The sequence below is a fragment of the Schistocerca piceifrons genome, chromosome 8 (genome assembly GCF_021461385.2).
Source record: "Schistocerca piceifrons isolate TAMUIC-IGC-003096 chromosome 8, iqSchPice1.1, whole genome shotgun sequence".
Lineage (NCBI taxonomy): Eukaryota > Metazoa > Arthropoda > Insecta > Orthoptera > Acrididae > Schistocerca > Schistocerca piceifrons.
The window spans coordinates 65201123-65216667 of NC_060145.1; the positions used below are offsets into that span (position 1 = coordinate 65201123).

General features: G+C 42.0%; 1 protein-coding gene across 1 annotated transcript in view; it reads left to right on the forward strand.

Annotated features, from left to right (window-relative positions):
* LOC124711686 (phosphoglycerate kinase) overlaps nt 1–15545 on the forward strand; it is a 59930-nt gene that overhangs the window by 11842 nt on the left and 32543 nt on the right. Inside the window, exons 4-5 of the mRNA XM_047241884.1 lie at nt 9069–9268; nt 9361–9499. Of these exons, the coding sequence (XP_047097840.1) occupies nt 9069–9268; nt 9361–9499 (339 nt within the window). The remainder of the gene's footprint in view (nt 1–9068; nt 9269–9360; nt 9500–15545) is intronic.

Genomic DNA, 15545 nt, shown 5'->3' on the forward strand with positions numbered 1-15545 from the left:
CATTGTGACCGTTTATTAATGAGAGCAGTTCTGGGACCTTTCTATAAATGCTCCTGCAGTTTACTATTACCACATTGATATTGTCATTCCCTGTTGCGTTTTGCCTACTGCTACCTTGTCGCATCTCAGGAGGCATCTTGTCGGGCCTAGGGAGGGAATTCTGTAACCTAAAAAACCCACATGTGCACTCCACACGTACTCTGCTACCCTTGTAGCTGCTTCCTGCATGTGGTGCATGCCTGACCTATTGGGGGGGACCCTACATTTCTCCATCCGATAGCGGTGGTTGAGAAATTTGCACCCCAGATCTCCGCAGAATTGTCTGAGCCTCTGGTTTAATCCTTCCACTTGGCTCCAAACCAGCGGACCGTGATTCGTTCTGGGAACGACTCTACAAATAATTAGCTCAGATTCCATCCCGCGAGCGAGGCGTTCCGCCTTCACCAACTCCGCCAACCGCCTGTATGAACTGAGGGTGATCTCTGAACCCAAACGGCAGGAGTCATTGGTGCTGACATGAGCAAGAATTTGCAGTCGGGTGCACCCAGTGATCTCTATCGCCGCCGGCAGGGCCTCCTCCACATCTTGGATGAGACCCCCGGCAAGCAGACAGAGTGAACACTGGCCTTTTTCCCCAACCTTTCTGCTATTTCCCTAATGGGCTCCATCACCCGCTAACATTGGAGGTCCCAATCACTAATAAACCCCTCCCCCATGTGCCTGCTCGGATATTGCTGAAAGAGTGGTGACATGTCCACTAACAGGCAGAGTGGGCGATGCCACACGACCAGCCTACACGTTGACCCTCCGCCTCATGCGGCGTGAACGCCATTGAACCCGCCACTTCCCTTGGGGAGAGGGTGGCCCAACCGCACCCGTTACCCACGAAGATGTCTTGACGGCAGGGACCGTGGGTGAAGCATGTAACACCGGGGGTGTACCATACGACGCACCAGACTCCCCACTGCCGCTACACTCAGAGGCAGTAGCCTGAAGACGGCTGACCGTGGCCATCAGCACGTTCCACTGTTCGTGAACAGTGTCCAGCTCCTCCTGTGTCTGTACACAGCAGTCACATATCCTATCCATCCTAAGAAATCAACAAATTACTGTAGAGAGTTAAGTAATCAACTTTTAACTAGACTGCTAATTCACTAAAGGCAACTGATAGCTGACTAAACTGTGGTTACTAGACACTTCTTGTTGGAAACAATGAAAATAAGCACTAACTGTCTCTGGACTGTATTCAAAACACACGAAATCTACGGAATAATATTACTAGTACTCGAAAATTAAAGCTTCCTAAAAGCAAAAACACACGGAAAAAGAAGTGACAAATAAGAAAAACACAGTTAATACTTAAATTTACATAGCTTGGTGCACAGCAGATGTGAAGCAGATGGCAGTTACGACATTTTCCATCGCAATCTCCTCTTGCAGTCTGACGACGAGCTCCGCGCCAATCTAGAACGGCGGGTCTTCATTTCATCCGGTGCATTTACAGGGGACCCGGTGCCTTCATCTATGCCTTTGAAGGTGATTCATTGCCTGAAAAGGTCAAGGTGATGGTTTACCTCTGTGATGTTAAACACTACGTCCCTCCCCCTGTGCAGTGCTTTAAGTGCTGGAAGTTCGGACACGTGTCTTCCCGCTGCACTTCCAGCACCACATGTCAAGACAGCGGACATCCACTGCACCTAGGTACTCCATGTGCACCACCTCCCACTTGAATCAACTGTGGAGAGCACCACTCACCCTGCTTGCCAGACTGCCCAGTACTCCAAAGGAGTGGAAAATCATGGAGTACAAGACCCTGGACCGGTTGACTTACACAGAGGCTAAACGTAAATTTGAAAGATTACACCCCATTCGGTTGACGTCGACGTATGCTTTAGCTACGTCACCATCGCTGTCCCAAGTGCCAGTGGTTCCTCACTCTGTGCCACGAACAGTGGGCCCTCCAGGCCACCGGAATATATCCGCCCCCTTGTTGGTAGAGGACAAAGCTTCCTCTGTTGCTCCCAAAGCAACTACTTTGGGAGCAAGCCCCCCCCCCCCCCCCCCCAAAGCAGGGGAGGAGAAGCAACAGTATCCTTTCATGTGGGAGGGGTCCTTTGGAGCCATCTCTCCCAAGGTCTCCACTAATGCCTCAGTGGACAATTGTCAGTCGCTCAAGGAGCCAAAAGCTGCTGGATGAAGAGCTTCACGGTCTTCCTCCATGCCGGAAACTGCTTCAGACAAATCTTCCCAGCAAGCCTCTAAAGAGAAGCGAGCAAGTAAGCAAACTAAGTAGTAGTCTGCTAAGAAACAGGACCCTCTGGTGGCCCCAACACCACCACTCTATCAATTCTGCATCTGAGGATGCAGTGGAGATCTTAGTGTCCTCTGTGGACCTGGATCTCACTGATGCCTCATCCACCTTAGAAATGGCTACAAATACTCAATCGGTGGCAGCAGGTGACCCTAAGGCATAACACGCCTCCTTGGGTGCTTCTTGCCTTCCCAGCCTCACGATAACGCCATCCTCCAGTGGAATTGCGGCGTTTTTATCCACCACCTGGCTGAGCTACGGCAACTCTTAAGCTTTACACCTGCTTTCTGCATTGCCCTCCAGGAAATCTATTTCCCGGCAATGTGGACCCCTGCCCTTCATGGCTCTAAGGGATACTACAGGAACCGTAGTGACTATAATCGAGTGTAAGGTGGAGTTTGCATCTATGTCCTGAACTCAGTATGCAGTGAACCTGTGCCCTTTCAAACCACTCTTGAAGCTGGGGGAACACATTGGCTGCACTGATTGATCAACTCCCTAAACCTTTCCTACTTTTGGGAGATTTGAATGCCCATAACTCCTTGTGGTGTGGCACTGTGCTTAATGGCCGAGGCAGAGATGTTGAAAATTTACTGTCACAACTCGACATCTGCCTCTTAAATACAGGTGCCCCCAAACATTACAGTATGGCACATGGCACATGTTCAGCTGTTGATCTCTCGGTTTAAAGTCCTGGCCTTCTCCCATCCGTCCATTGGAGAGCACTACAAACTCCTGATGCCAAATGCAAACCATCACACTGGCACCTGCACATCCATTCTTCTAATGCAACTTTTTTGCTTCGCATGTGGCATAGGTTCAAAGGCTTCAGAAATTTTTGTGCGCTTCATAAAGATGATTCAAGAGAGCTTTGGCAACAGCTTGCGAACTGTGGTTTTTCAGATTGCAATCTGTGTAAAGGCTACATTGTGATGTCCAGTAGCTGGTCAGAAAAGAATCACACTTATAGCATGTTTGTCTGCTACCATATTATTGTGCACAATAAACAACACATGCCTATTTGTACAAGTGGAAACATTCGAACAAAAGCAAAATGATTCAGTTTTCACTCAGGCATGTGACTTCATTGTTTTCAGTGAGAGAAATAGGATACACAGATGAATGTGAGAGGGAAGCATTTACAGACAAGTACATATAGATATTGCCCTGCAACATGAAATAATCTCCACCCTCACTGGAAAACACTGACAACCCATGGGCAATATGTTGGCAACTGCTTTGAACATCAGCAATATTGCCCAGCCATCCTGCAGAAGTGCTGTCTATTGGAGCCACATTGCAGCATTGTTGACAGGATCTCTAGTACTGCGAAATACTGCCATAAAATATAGTTCATCTAAATGCACCTTTGATTTAATAGCCAGGGTGCAACAGACCTTAATGTTGGATATCAAATGTGCCCACTGTGATACTGCACAATAGTCATCCTATTGTAAAATCTGCTCAGTACCATGTACTGCTGACCCATCAGTGATTAAGTACAATCAGTGAAATGAAGAGTGACATCTGAGGGAGTAGGCAAGTTATTTATCAACTAATTGACAAATACTGTTGGCACTATGTAAATGAAAGGCCACAGAGAAATTTGTATAATGAAAGTGCTTAATTATGTCGTTGAAAAGATTCTGGAGCATAGTAGCAGATGCTTCATAGTGATGTCATTTAGATGAGGTGGTTGTCAGTAATGCATCTGAATTTTGGAGAGGAGAGATTGAGCCAAAAGCACTTGCTTGGCTTTTGGCATCCACCTATTCCCAGTGTAAAAGTTTTTTTACAAACTAGGTTCTTGCTTTTCCAGCCATGGTGCTCTTCCGTTTCATGCTTCAGTTTTCAGACTTTGTCACTGGTTTGATACAGTATATATTTTTATCTTTTTAATTTTGGCTTAGTTTCAAATCTTTCCTTTCTATGGCCTTGAGTTAATGTTTGCAGTCTTAATTTTTTTCCAGTACCTGACATGATGTTTGATCTACAAATTTTCAGTTCGTGCATTGAAATTAGTGTTTCTGCTGTTACATATTATTAATAGTTCTGAGCCATCACAAAAACACCTTAGCTATGCTGGATGGGGTACAGAATGATTCCACAGCCACTTGACCTATGGCGTATTCTTTTCTTTGGCAGTTATTTCTTATTTGTCTTTCCTTCTACTGGAATAACTGTCTTGAAAATTCCAAAACATCATGTTTATTATGTTTTCTGTTTGTTTCTGTCTGCCTTTTCTCTCTTTTGAGAGTTGTAAACTGCTCTTAATATTATGAGACTGCAGGCTTTCTCAGTGAATCTTGGTGCTAAAATATCGATTTGACAGCCGAGTCACTATGTCACTCTCCGGCAACATTTCAGCAAGTTTCTTACTTCTCATCTTCAGGCAAGGTATTGGGTTCGTGTCTCATCTGCATCTTCATAGTCGCTGGACCACGGGCTTCTCTGCATCCTCAGTGCTGATTGGGCAATCAAATGCATGCGGAATCGGCACTGCGGCACATGGTTTGGGGGGGGGGGGGACTGCGGGTCCCAGTGGCTAGTCTTGGTTTGGCCTGTTTATTCCATCAGTTGCCACTGTCCTGCCTCCATCAGTGCACACTCCTCTTATTCTTGCTAATGTTGTGTCCCATGCGGTACCGAGTTGGAAGCCACTATCCCGGTTGACCAGGTTATCGTTGACTCGTATCTCCACCACCTCTTTATAGTCCCAGAAACCTTTCTCTCTACATAGCATCTTGGTTTTTTGAAATTGAAATGTGCCTTCTCGGAGGCTGTGCTCCGCTATCGCAGATTTTTCCTTTTGTCTGAGGATAGCGCTTCTCACGTGTTCGGAGATGCGTTGTGTGGTGCAACATTGTGTCTGTCCGATATATTGTTTTCCACATTCACAGGAGATGGTGTAAACACCCAGTGTTCTTAGACCCAAGTTGTCCTTCATTGAGTCCAGCATATTCCTGACTTTTTATCTTGTTCTTCTCCAGTATCCTGGTAATCTTTGCCGTGGGCGGCCCTGCACACTGGAGGAACTCCAGGCCCTTGTCATCTTCTTCCTGGAGGTCCTCCTCCTTGCCCGTATTGAGAGCGTGTCTAATCTGTGTTTCAGTGTAGCCATTCTTCTGGAAGAGTTTCTTCATTTGCTGCATCTCAATAGGTAGACTGTCCTTATCGCACATGTCATGAGCTCTGCGGACAAGGGTAGTGAGAATAGATTTCCATTTTGGTGTGCGTGCGTGCGTGCGTGCGTGCGTGCGTGCGTGCGTGCGTGCTCTTTTGGTAGATGAGGGTCCTGATGTGCCGTCTGTTTTCTTCTTCATTAGAATATCGAGGATTGATAGGCACTCATTTTCTTCTAATTCCATTGTGAACTTGATGTTCTTGTGTATGTTGTTCAGATGGTTGAGAGGTTCTTTTGGGGTGTCCTCGCCATGTGGCCAGACTGCAAAAGTCTCATCCACTTACCAATAAGACCTTGGGTTTAATGTGTGCTGTTTCCTAAGCGATATCCTCGAAGTACTCCATGTACAGGTTCGCGATACATGGTGCCAGTGGGGATCCCACAGTGACTCTATCCACCTATTGGTAAAACTTGCCCTCAGATTGGAAATACTTGGTTGTGAGATGTGGCTGAATAATTCCACTCTGTCTTCATCAAAATGATTCTCAACCAGTTTCAAGGAGTCCTCTAACAGCACCCTCGTGAAGAAGGATGTGACGTGAAAGGTGACCGTAATATCATTTTTGTACAGACACCACTCCTTGAGTGTCTTAACTAGCTCCGTGGAGTTCTGGATGTGGTGGGGACATTTACCCACGAGAGGCTTGAATAGTCATGCCAGGTGTTTGGCTATACCATAGGTAGGAGAATTAACCAGTCTACTATCAGGTGTAGTGGTACCTCCCTCTCGTGTATCTTGGGAAGCCCATATAGCTGTTTTGGAATCGGAACTCTGGGGTGAAGCCTTTTTACCAGGCCCTGATCCAGACCTGAGATCTTGAGAAGACCGATGGTCTTTCCAATCACAGCTGTTGTAGGGTCCTTAATCACTTGTTTGTAGGCCTGGTCCTGCAACAGGGAATTAATCTTGTCCCTGTAGTCAGCCAATCTTAGCAGGAGTGTTGTGTTCCCTTTGTGTGCTGGTAGAATACCAATATCCTTATCTTCTGTGAGGTTGTGTTTCACCCTGCATTCTGCTGCCTAGATGTTGGTTTTGGGCATTCTTGGCAGCGGAAAGCAGGCCTCAGAGATGATGAGGATACTGGCATTCTACCAGCAGAGAAAGGTAAAGTGATGCTGCTCCTAAGAGTGGCTGACAACTGGGAAAAGATTTAAGTCACTGTTGCAGGGCCAGGCCTACAGACAAGTGGAGAAAGACCTTACAACAGCTGTGACTAAAAAGACCATCGGTCTTCTCAACAACTCAGGTCTGAACCAGGACCTGGTAAAAAGGCTTTACCCCAGAGCTCCCCAGATACACAAGAGGAGGTACCACTACTCCTGATAGTACACACAATAAATTCTCTTACCTATGGTACAGGCAAACATCTGACACAACTACTCAAGCCCTCACGTGTAAATGTCCCCACCACATCCAGAATTCCACGGAGTTTGTTAAGGCACTCAAGGAGTGGCTTCTTGACAAAAATGCAGTTTTGACGTCACATCTCTCTCCACAAGGGTACCACTAGAGGACTTGTTGAAACTACTTGAGAATCATTTTGATGAAGACACAGTGGAATTATTTCGCCACGTGCTCACAACCGCATATTTCCAATGTGGGGGCAAGTTTTACCAACATGTGGATGGAGTTGCTGTGGGATCCCCTCTGGCAACATGTATCGCCAATCTGTATATGGGAATACTTCGAGGAATTGCCTTGGAAACAGCACATCTTAAGCCCAAGGTCTTTTATCGGTACATGGATGATACTTTCACAGTTTGGCTGCTTGGCCAGGACACCTAAAAGAGCTTCTCAACCATCTGAATAGCATACATTAGAGCATTAAGTTCACAATGGAATTAGAAGAAAATGTGTGCTTACCTTTCCTCGATGTCCTAATAAAGAAGAAAACTGACGGCACTCAGGGACACTTGATCTACACACATGGACTTGTACCTCAACACCAACAACTGCTATCACCCAGCACAGTGGAAATCTGTGCCCACTACCCTTGTCCACAGAGCTCGTGACATATGCTACAAGGACAGTCTACCTACTGAGATGCAGTACCTGAAGCAAACCTTCCAGAGGAATGACTACACTGAAACTCAGATTAGATGCGCTCTCAAGATGTGCAAGAAGGACCTTCAGGAAGAAAAGGACAACAAGGGCCTGGTGTTCCTCCAGCATGCAGGGCCACAATGCCACAGATTACCAGGATACTGAAGAAAAAGATCAAAACCATCTCCCATCCTCCAGCAAAAACCAGGAATATGCTGGGCTCAATGAAGGGCAGCTTGGATCTAAGAACACTGTGTGTCTACGGCATCTCCTGTGAATGTGGAAAACAATATATTGGACACACATCAGCATTGCATTATACAATGCATTTCTGCATCTGTGAGAAGCATTATCCTCAGACAAAAAGAAAAATCCATGGTAGTGGAGCACAACCTCACTGAAGAACATAAGTTACAATTTGAACAAAGATGCTGTGTAGAGCAAAAGATATCTGGGACTCTGTTATTAAAGAGGCAGTGGAGGTGTGTGTTAATAACCTGGTCAACCGGGATGGTGGCTTCCAACTCAGCACCAAGTGAGACTCAAAATTACCAACAATACGACAAGAGCCTGTTGATGGAGGCAGGATGGTGGTGGCTGATGGAAGAAACAGGCTGCACTGAGACGAGATCCCAGGACCCAGCGATTGTTGCTGCCCCGCACCACGTGCCACTGCACAGATTCCACTCGCGCCTGATTAACCTGGCTGGTGCCAAGGATGCAGAGAAGCCCATTGTCTGGCAGATATAAAGACCCAGATGAGACATGAACCCCACGAACCCCACACTTCGCCTGAAGATAAGTAAGAAACATGCTGAAACATTGCTGGAGAATGATGCATTGACTCAGCTGTCAACCCGAGATTATTTTGTCATTGCTCTTAATGTATTTTATGTGGAAGTCTATTTAGTGAATGGAGACACACATTTGAAATGAATATTTTCATCTTGAAAAACAGAGCTGAGCTGACCACTGTTTCACTGAATAAGATATTGATCACAATGTAATAAGAGTGTTGTCTGATTGTTATTTTGTCTGGTCTCACATTTCATTACCTGGTGACATAAACATGATGTAATGTCCATTATGCACTAATTTAACTAAGAAAATACCTGCAGAAAATGGCATTTGCTGTGACATAAACTCATTGTATTGTTACTTCACAACCTTCTTAGTATGTGGCAACATTGCGTGGTTTCAGTACACTCACATTATGTGTGTCATTGCTGCACAGATAGTGGTTGAAATTTTTTTAAATATTTTTATTTATTATTTTTTAATATTTTTATTTATTTATTATTTTTCCCAGGATGTCATTGGTGCCATTGCATTCTGTTAAAACAATTAGAAATGCTACTAATTGCAGCATATTTTGTGAAACAATATCTTGAGATAAGAAAACTATGCTACTGCATTTTAGCGACAGTGTCCTGAGTGGAGGTTTATTTTATTATTGTGTTGGTAGATTGACTTGTTTCATGAATAAATTTTTTGATTGGAGTAATAATGATGTAATTTTTTGTTTGCAGATCAAAGCCTCCCCAGAAGATGTTGCAAAGTTCAGAGAATCTTTGAGGAAACTGGGTGATGTTTATGTAAATGATGCATTTGGAACAGCACACAGAGCGCACAGCTCTATGATGGGAGAGGGTTTCGATCAGAGAGCATCTGGCTTTCTGTTGAAGAAAGAGCTGGCGTACTTTGCTAAAGCCCTCGATAACCCAGAACGGTAACTGAAATCTGTGATTCACAAATGGTTTTTAAATATTTGCTCATAGTTGAAATTGACGAGTGTGCTTCTACATAGTTTTTCAATTTCAGCCCCTTCTTAGCAATTCTGGGAGGTGCAAAGGTAGCAGACAAAATCCAACTAATAGAAAATTTGCTTGATAAAGTAAATGAGATGATAATTGGAGGAGGTATGGCTTACACATTCCTGAAAGTCTTGAAGGGAATGCAGGTAATAATATTGATCATTTTGATTGTCACAGTAAGGCCAAAATATAAAATACTACTCTCTTACTTTGTGTTTGTGCAGTTTTCTATCTTAGCTACAACAGATTCTTTGCTCAGAGCACTTTGGCTCATTATATTGTAGTGTCTGTTCTTTGTAATACAATATAGTAAACTCTCTGCAATAGTGTGATAGACTAGAATGTCCTAGAATATTATGAGGAGAAAAACAACTTCAACCTGAAGTTTCTAGAAGAAAGTAAATTCCTAATTTTGTCATCAGCAACTCAGTATTCAAAGTCAGTGATGTACCCAAGACAGTAATGAGTATATAGCACATTAAGTAAATGAAATCAAATGAGCAAAGTGAGAGTGCAATAGAAAAATTACTTATGTTTTTCTAACTGTTACGTGACAGATATGTTGTTCAAATTCCATTATAATTTATTTCTGGATTCTCTTATCAATGTTGAGATGGATCATTTGATCATTAGTATTCCAAAAAGTAACTTTGAGGCACATTTTTTGCTGGAGTCAAACCTTTATGTATGAAAATTAAACTTCATCTACACAGTTCAGTGAATATTATCCAAATTAAGTTTGTTCTACAAGAACTCTGTTACCATGAGTTCTAACATGCAGCTACAGTACTTTACAAACATCAAATGCAGGACTCCCATCTGTTGGCTATGACTGACTAATACAGTATACACAGTGTCACACTGTTTCGTTAGTTTGTCCATGTTTTGATGATGCCGATTCTACAACTGTTGTTCAATTAACGAAAAGCCAGTCCAGTTATTTAAATAGTGCTTTATTAAGTACAAGACCAGTTTTGACCTTCGTATTAGGCTATTTCCATGAACCCTCTGCCAGTCACTTAAATGTTATTTGCAGTGTATCCATGTAGATGTAGATATTATCAAGTGTATCTGAAACTGCCAGATGTTATATAATATGATGGGTCTGTAGATGCTTATTGTATAATAGGAAATGAGATAGTACTTACATATGTACACTCAGTTCAGAAAGAATAAACAACTTACATTATTCTGTAGAGAAGCTACATAAAATGATAAAAACATTAAATCGAGTGGATTTAAAAATGTTTCATGCCTAATGAGATCACAAGAAAAATGGGCATGTTGTAATTATAAAAACTGTACAGTCAGATACATTAAAACTGTTAACATGCTTTAGCTTAAAGAGTTAAATACTGGCACGTTTCAGCATTGTAAGTGTGTATTTTTCAAATAAAAAGCTGAAAGTAATTACTTGGAATTAACAAAAATGTAATATAGTTGCAGTGAACTAGGTATCAAAGTCGAGCGTAAAGGTATGATCTCTAATGAGTAAAATTTAAACCACCAGTAACTGTTGTGGGCTGTAGTCCAGTCCAATAGTTAATGTTACAGACAAACCTAACAACTTATTTGGGAAAAATAACTCAATGAAGTACTAAAAGATCATTATACCTTCCAAAACAATTACTCTGTACAAACAACTAAGAACTTACAGAAACAATTACACACATTTGTGTAACTGCTAACACACTCTATAAGGAAGAATGCATGCTAATATTTCTGTGAACAAACAATAACTTACTAAAACTAGTTTGCTGATGCACAAGACACTTTCCTGTGGGACAATCATAGAAATTAGTTATTTGAAATCATACTACAGTACTAATCATGCTACAGTGCTATTACTTTGTTTCGAGACAAGATCTTCCTTCAAAAGATGCATTAGATATGGGATCTCTGTTGGCAGGTATACTGGCAAATATTTTTGTCAATAATGCTGAAATTAACACTTGTATAGTGTGCTACTTATGTGTTGATGACATTCTTGTCTTAGTCCATGGCTCATAATAAGAAATTGACCAGTTCGTAAATGCATTTAGTCAAACGCACAATCATATTACTTTCACGGTCGAGCACCAGTGAAATAACACTATTCATTTCTTAGATCTTTCCATCACTATGACTGAACTGACATGTTTTTGGCATTTATCATAAACCTTCATCTCCTGAAGCTGTTATTCCAGCTGCATCTTGTCGTATTGCTCAATATAAAATGGCCTTTTTTCATTCAGCAATCAACAGACTGCTTAAATTGCCTCTACATACCAAGGAAGTTAAATTAATTTGGCTGGTTGCAAAATATAGCACAGAATAATGGCTATTGTAGCATGGTTGTTAATAAATGTAAAATTTGACTAGTGTAGAAATGAATCAGTTGATCCAAAATGAGGTACTACATTAAAAAATATTGTATTGTTGCTCTTCAGTGACCAGGTCTCATAAAGACTAGGTAATTTAAAAAAAAAATATAATGTACAAATTACGCACAAATCTCAACTGTCACTTTTATGCCTTTTAATACATGTCATTAACGCATGTGGCGTATACCAAAATAGTAGCAGTGTACAAAATTCACTGCTGTGACTGTAAGGCAATTTACATCAGGCATACTGGAAGAAATTTCAAAATGTGATATGAGGAACAGGTGGCACTAAAAAGAAAAACATAGGAAGTAAATGCACGTTTGCAGCTCACCTTATACAAAATAGTCACAAGGTACACTGTATAAAAAAAAAAGCTCTTGTAATCCTTCATACAGGGAAGAGGGAGAAATTTACACTCACCTGAAAAAGCCAAGAAAAAGATGCTTAATGAGCAGTGCACATTAAAGAGCATCAATTTCTTAGATATCTTCCACCCAGTTACTGACAACTTCCTTTAAAGATTTTGTACTTGACTTGTGGTCCTTGTTCATTGCAACTACTTTACACTTTCATTAATCCCAAATAATTTTTTCAGCATTTTATTTGGAAAAACATGCAATTGTGAAACATGTCAAAATATAATACTTTTTAAGCTAAATCATGTTAACAGTTTTAATTTAGTAAGTTGTACAGTTTTCATAATAACGATATACCCATTTTTCTCATGACATCATTTGCAACAAAATGTAAGTTGTCTATTATTTCTGATGATGTACTGTACGACTGATCAACCAGAACATTATGACCACTGAACTACTATTGATATAAATCCCTCTAGTTTATGGCAGCAACGTCACCTGGCGAGGAATGGCTGCTAGCCAGACACACACACGATGCCTGTAGTATCAGTGAGTGCGCTCTCTGTGTGTAGAATAGGGAAGGCGCTTCATCTATGCGAGTTTGACTGAAGGCAGATTTTAGTGGCCCAAAGGCTTGGCACGGCATTTCAGAAGCTACATGACTTTTGGATGTTCAAGGAGTGCTGCGGTGAGTGCTTTAACACGTGCTGAAACTAAGGTGAAACCACATTCAGATGTTGTGGGATTGGGCAGCCACCTCTCATTACAGATGCTAGACAGGCTGCAAACTTTGGTGTAATTAACATCAGCCTTCAGTGGTGGGCAGAGTAATAGTGTGTCTAAACACACAGTGCACCAAACACTGTAACAATGGACTTCTGCAGCTGACTACCCATGCATGTGCCAATGTTAACACCACGACATCGATAACTATGACTGAAATGGGCCCGTGACCATTGACACTGGACAGCGTGTTGCATAGTCTGATGAATCCCGATACATTCATCATCATGCCATTGGGAGATCACGAATCTGTCATCTTCAAGGGGAACAGCTCCTCGATACATGTACTGCTGGACAGAGACAAGCTGGCGGCAGCTCCATTATGCTCTGGGGCACATTCATGTAGGCATCCATGATGGAGCTCATGCAAGATACCACGATGGCAAGGAGTATTGTACATCAGTTGCAGACCACGGACACTCTGTCATAATGATGATGTTTCCAGACAGTAGTGGCATTATTCAAAAAAATAGTGCACCATGTCACGTGGCCAGTAGTGTGAGTGGTTCAAGGAACACAGTGGTGAGTTCAAATTGATGTGCTGAGTACCCAGCTTGCCAGATTTGAACCTGATCAAACACATCTGGGATGTGACTGAATGTGGCATCAGAGCTCATCACCCCCCTCCCAATAATTTACAGGAATTAGATGACTTGTGTGTGCAGATTTGTGTATAAGTATTCTTTCTCGTCCCCTGTTAAAAAATATCTATATCCCCATGGCAGTATTTATTAACATTTTATAAGTTTCAGATACACATAATAATGGCCTGATACAAAGGTTGAAACCAGTTGTATGTACTTAACAAAGTTCTATACATTTTGTTTTGTGCCCCATTATTCTTTCAATGTATGGACCATAACAGTCCAGTTGAACAGGAAAGCAAAGGAAATGTTAAGGATCTTTAGACGTTACTATATCTTACTATATTATATGCCAAAGTTGGCTCTCAAGGATTACACATGCAGCTGAATTTTTACCAGCAAAATACATTGACTTTTATTAAATTTCAGTTATGTTTTATGAAATTGTCAGTTACTGTCTTGTTTTAAAAATGGTTCAAATGGCTCTGAGCACTATGGGACTCAACTTCTGAGGTCATTAGTCCCCTAGAACTTAGAACTAGTTAAACCTAACTAACCTAAGGACATCACACACATCCATGCCCAAGGCAGGATTCAAACCTGCGACCGTAGCGATCTCGCGGTTCCAGACTGCAGCGCCTAGAACTGCACGGCCACTTCAGCCGGCTGTCTTGTTTTAGAAAGTGATAATTTTAGTTTAACTCTGTAGACATTGATGTGATCAGTTTCATAAATATGTTTTGAACTTTATTGTAGTAATTACAATAGCTCAAAATAAATATTTAAAGTTCATCCAGTTTCCCATTTTTGAATAAAATGTGGAAAAATTGACAAATCTTCATTGCAAAACCGATTTTGATTGACAGGATCACTCACACATGAAATAATAAAGACCTCACATCTCAGCTACTGTAGTGAACCTACCAGTACTGCATGTTACAAAAAGCTGTATCAAACTGTCAAATATTCCTGATACAATATTATGAAAAGGATAGTTGCTGCCCACCATATAGCAGAGATGCTGAGTCGCAGATAGGCACAACAAAAAGACTGTCACAAAATGAGCTTTCAGTTAACAAGGCCTTTGTCGCCACACCTAATGCGTTATGAGTGGAATTCTGTCAGCATCCTCATATATCTACATCTACGTGATTACTCTGCTATTCACAATAAAGAGCCTGGCAGAGGGTTGAATGAACAACCTTCCAGCTGTCTCTCTACCATTCCACTCTCAAAGAGCACTTGGGAAAAATGAGCACTTAAATTTTTCTGTGGAAGCCATGATTTCTCTTATTTTATCGTGATGATCATTTCTCCCCTATGTAGGTGGGTGCCAAAAAAATGTTTTCGCAGTTGGAGTCGAAAACTGGTGATGGAAATTTCATGAGAAGATCCCGTCGCAACGAAAGACTCCTTTGTTTTAAAGATTGCCTCTTCAATTCACGTATCATGTCTGTGACACTATCTCCCCTATTTCACGATAATACAAAACGAGCTGCCCTTCTTTGTACTTTTTCGATGTCATCCATCAGTCCCACCTGATGCGGATCCCACACCGCACAGCAATACTCCAGAATAGGGTGGACAAGCGTGTTGTAAGCAGTTTCTTTAATAGACCTGTTGCACCTTCTGAGTGTTCTGCCAATGAATCACAGTCTTCAGTTTGCTCTACCCACAATATTATCTATGTGATTGTTCCAATTTAGGTTAATGTGCTACAATTATTAAAACATGATACTGAAAAAAAACTAAGAGAAGGGGAAAAAAGGTCTACGTAGTCTGATAGCTTTTGGATGAATCTTCTCCAAAGCTTTAAAAGGTTGCAGTTGTGTGGGATAGGGCTGTGGCACCAGTGAGCTCATTTTGTCCACAGGTAAGGGGAGGTCTGCATAGCACTCACTGACAAGGAGTAGGTTAATGGATTGGAAAGGAAAGGGTGGGGGGGGGGGGGGGTTGCACATACAACAGAAGAAAAGGGAGACTCTGAAGATGTGGTTAGGAGTGTAGGATGAGTGAAATTAGGGTAATCATGAGCCAAGTTGGCACAGATTGAGGCCAGGAGGATTACAGAACCAAATGGTGTTTTGCAACAGTAAGTCC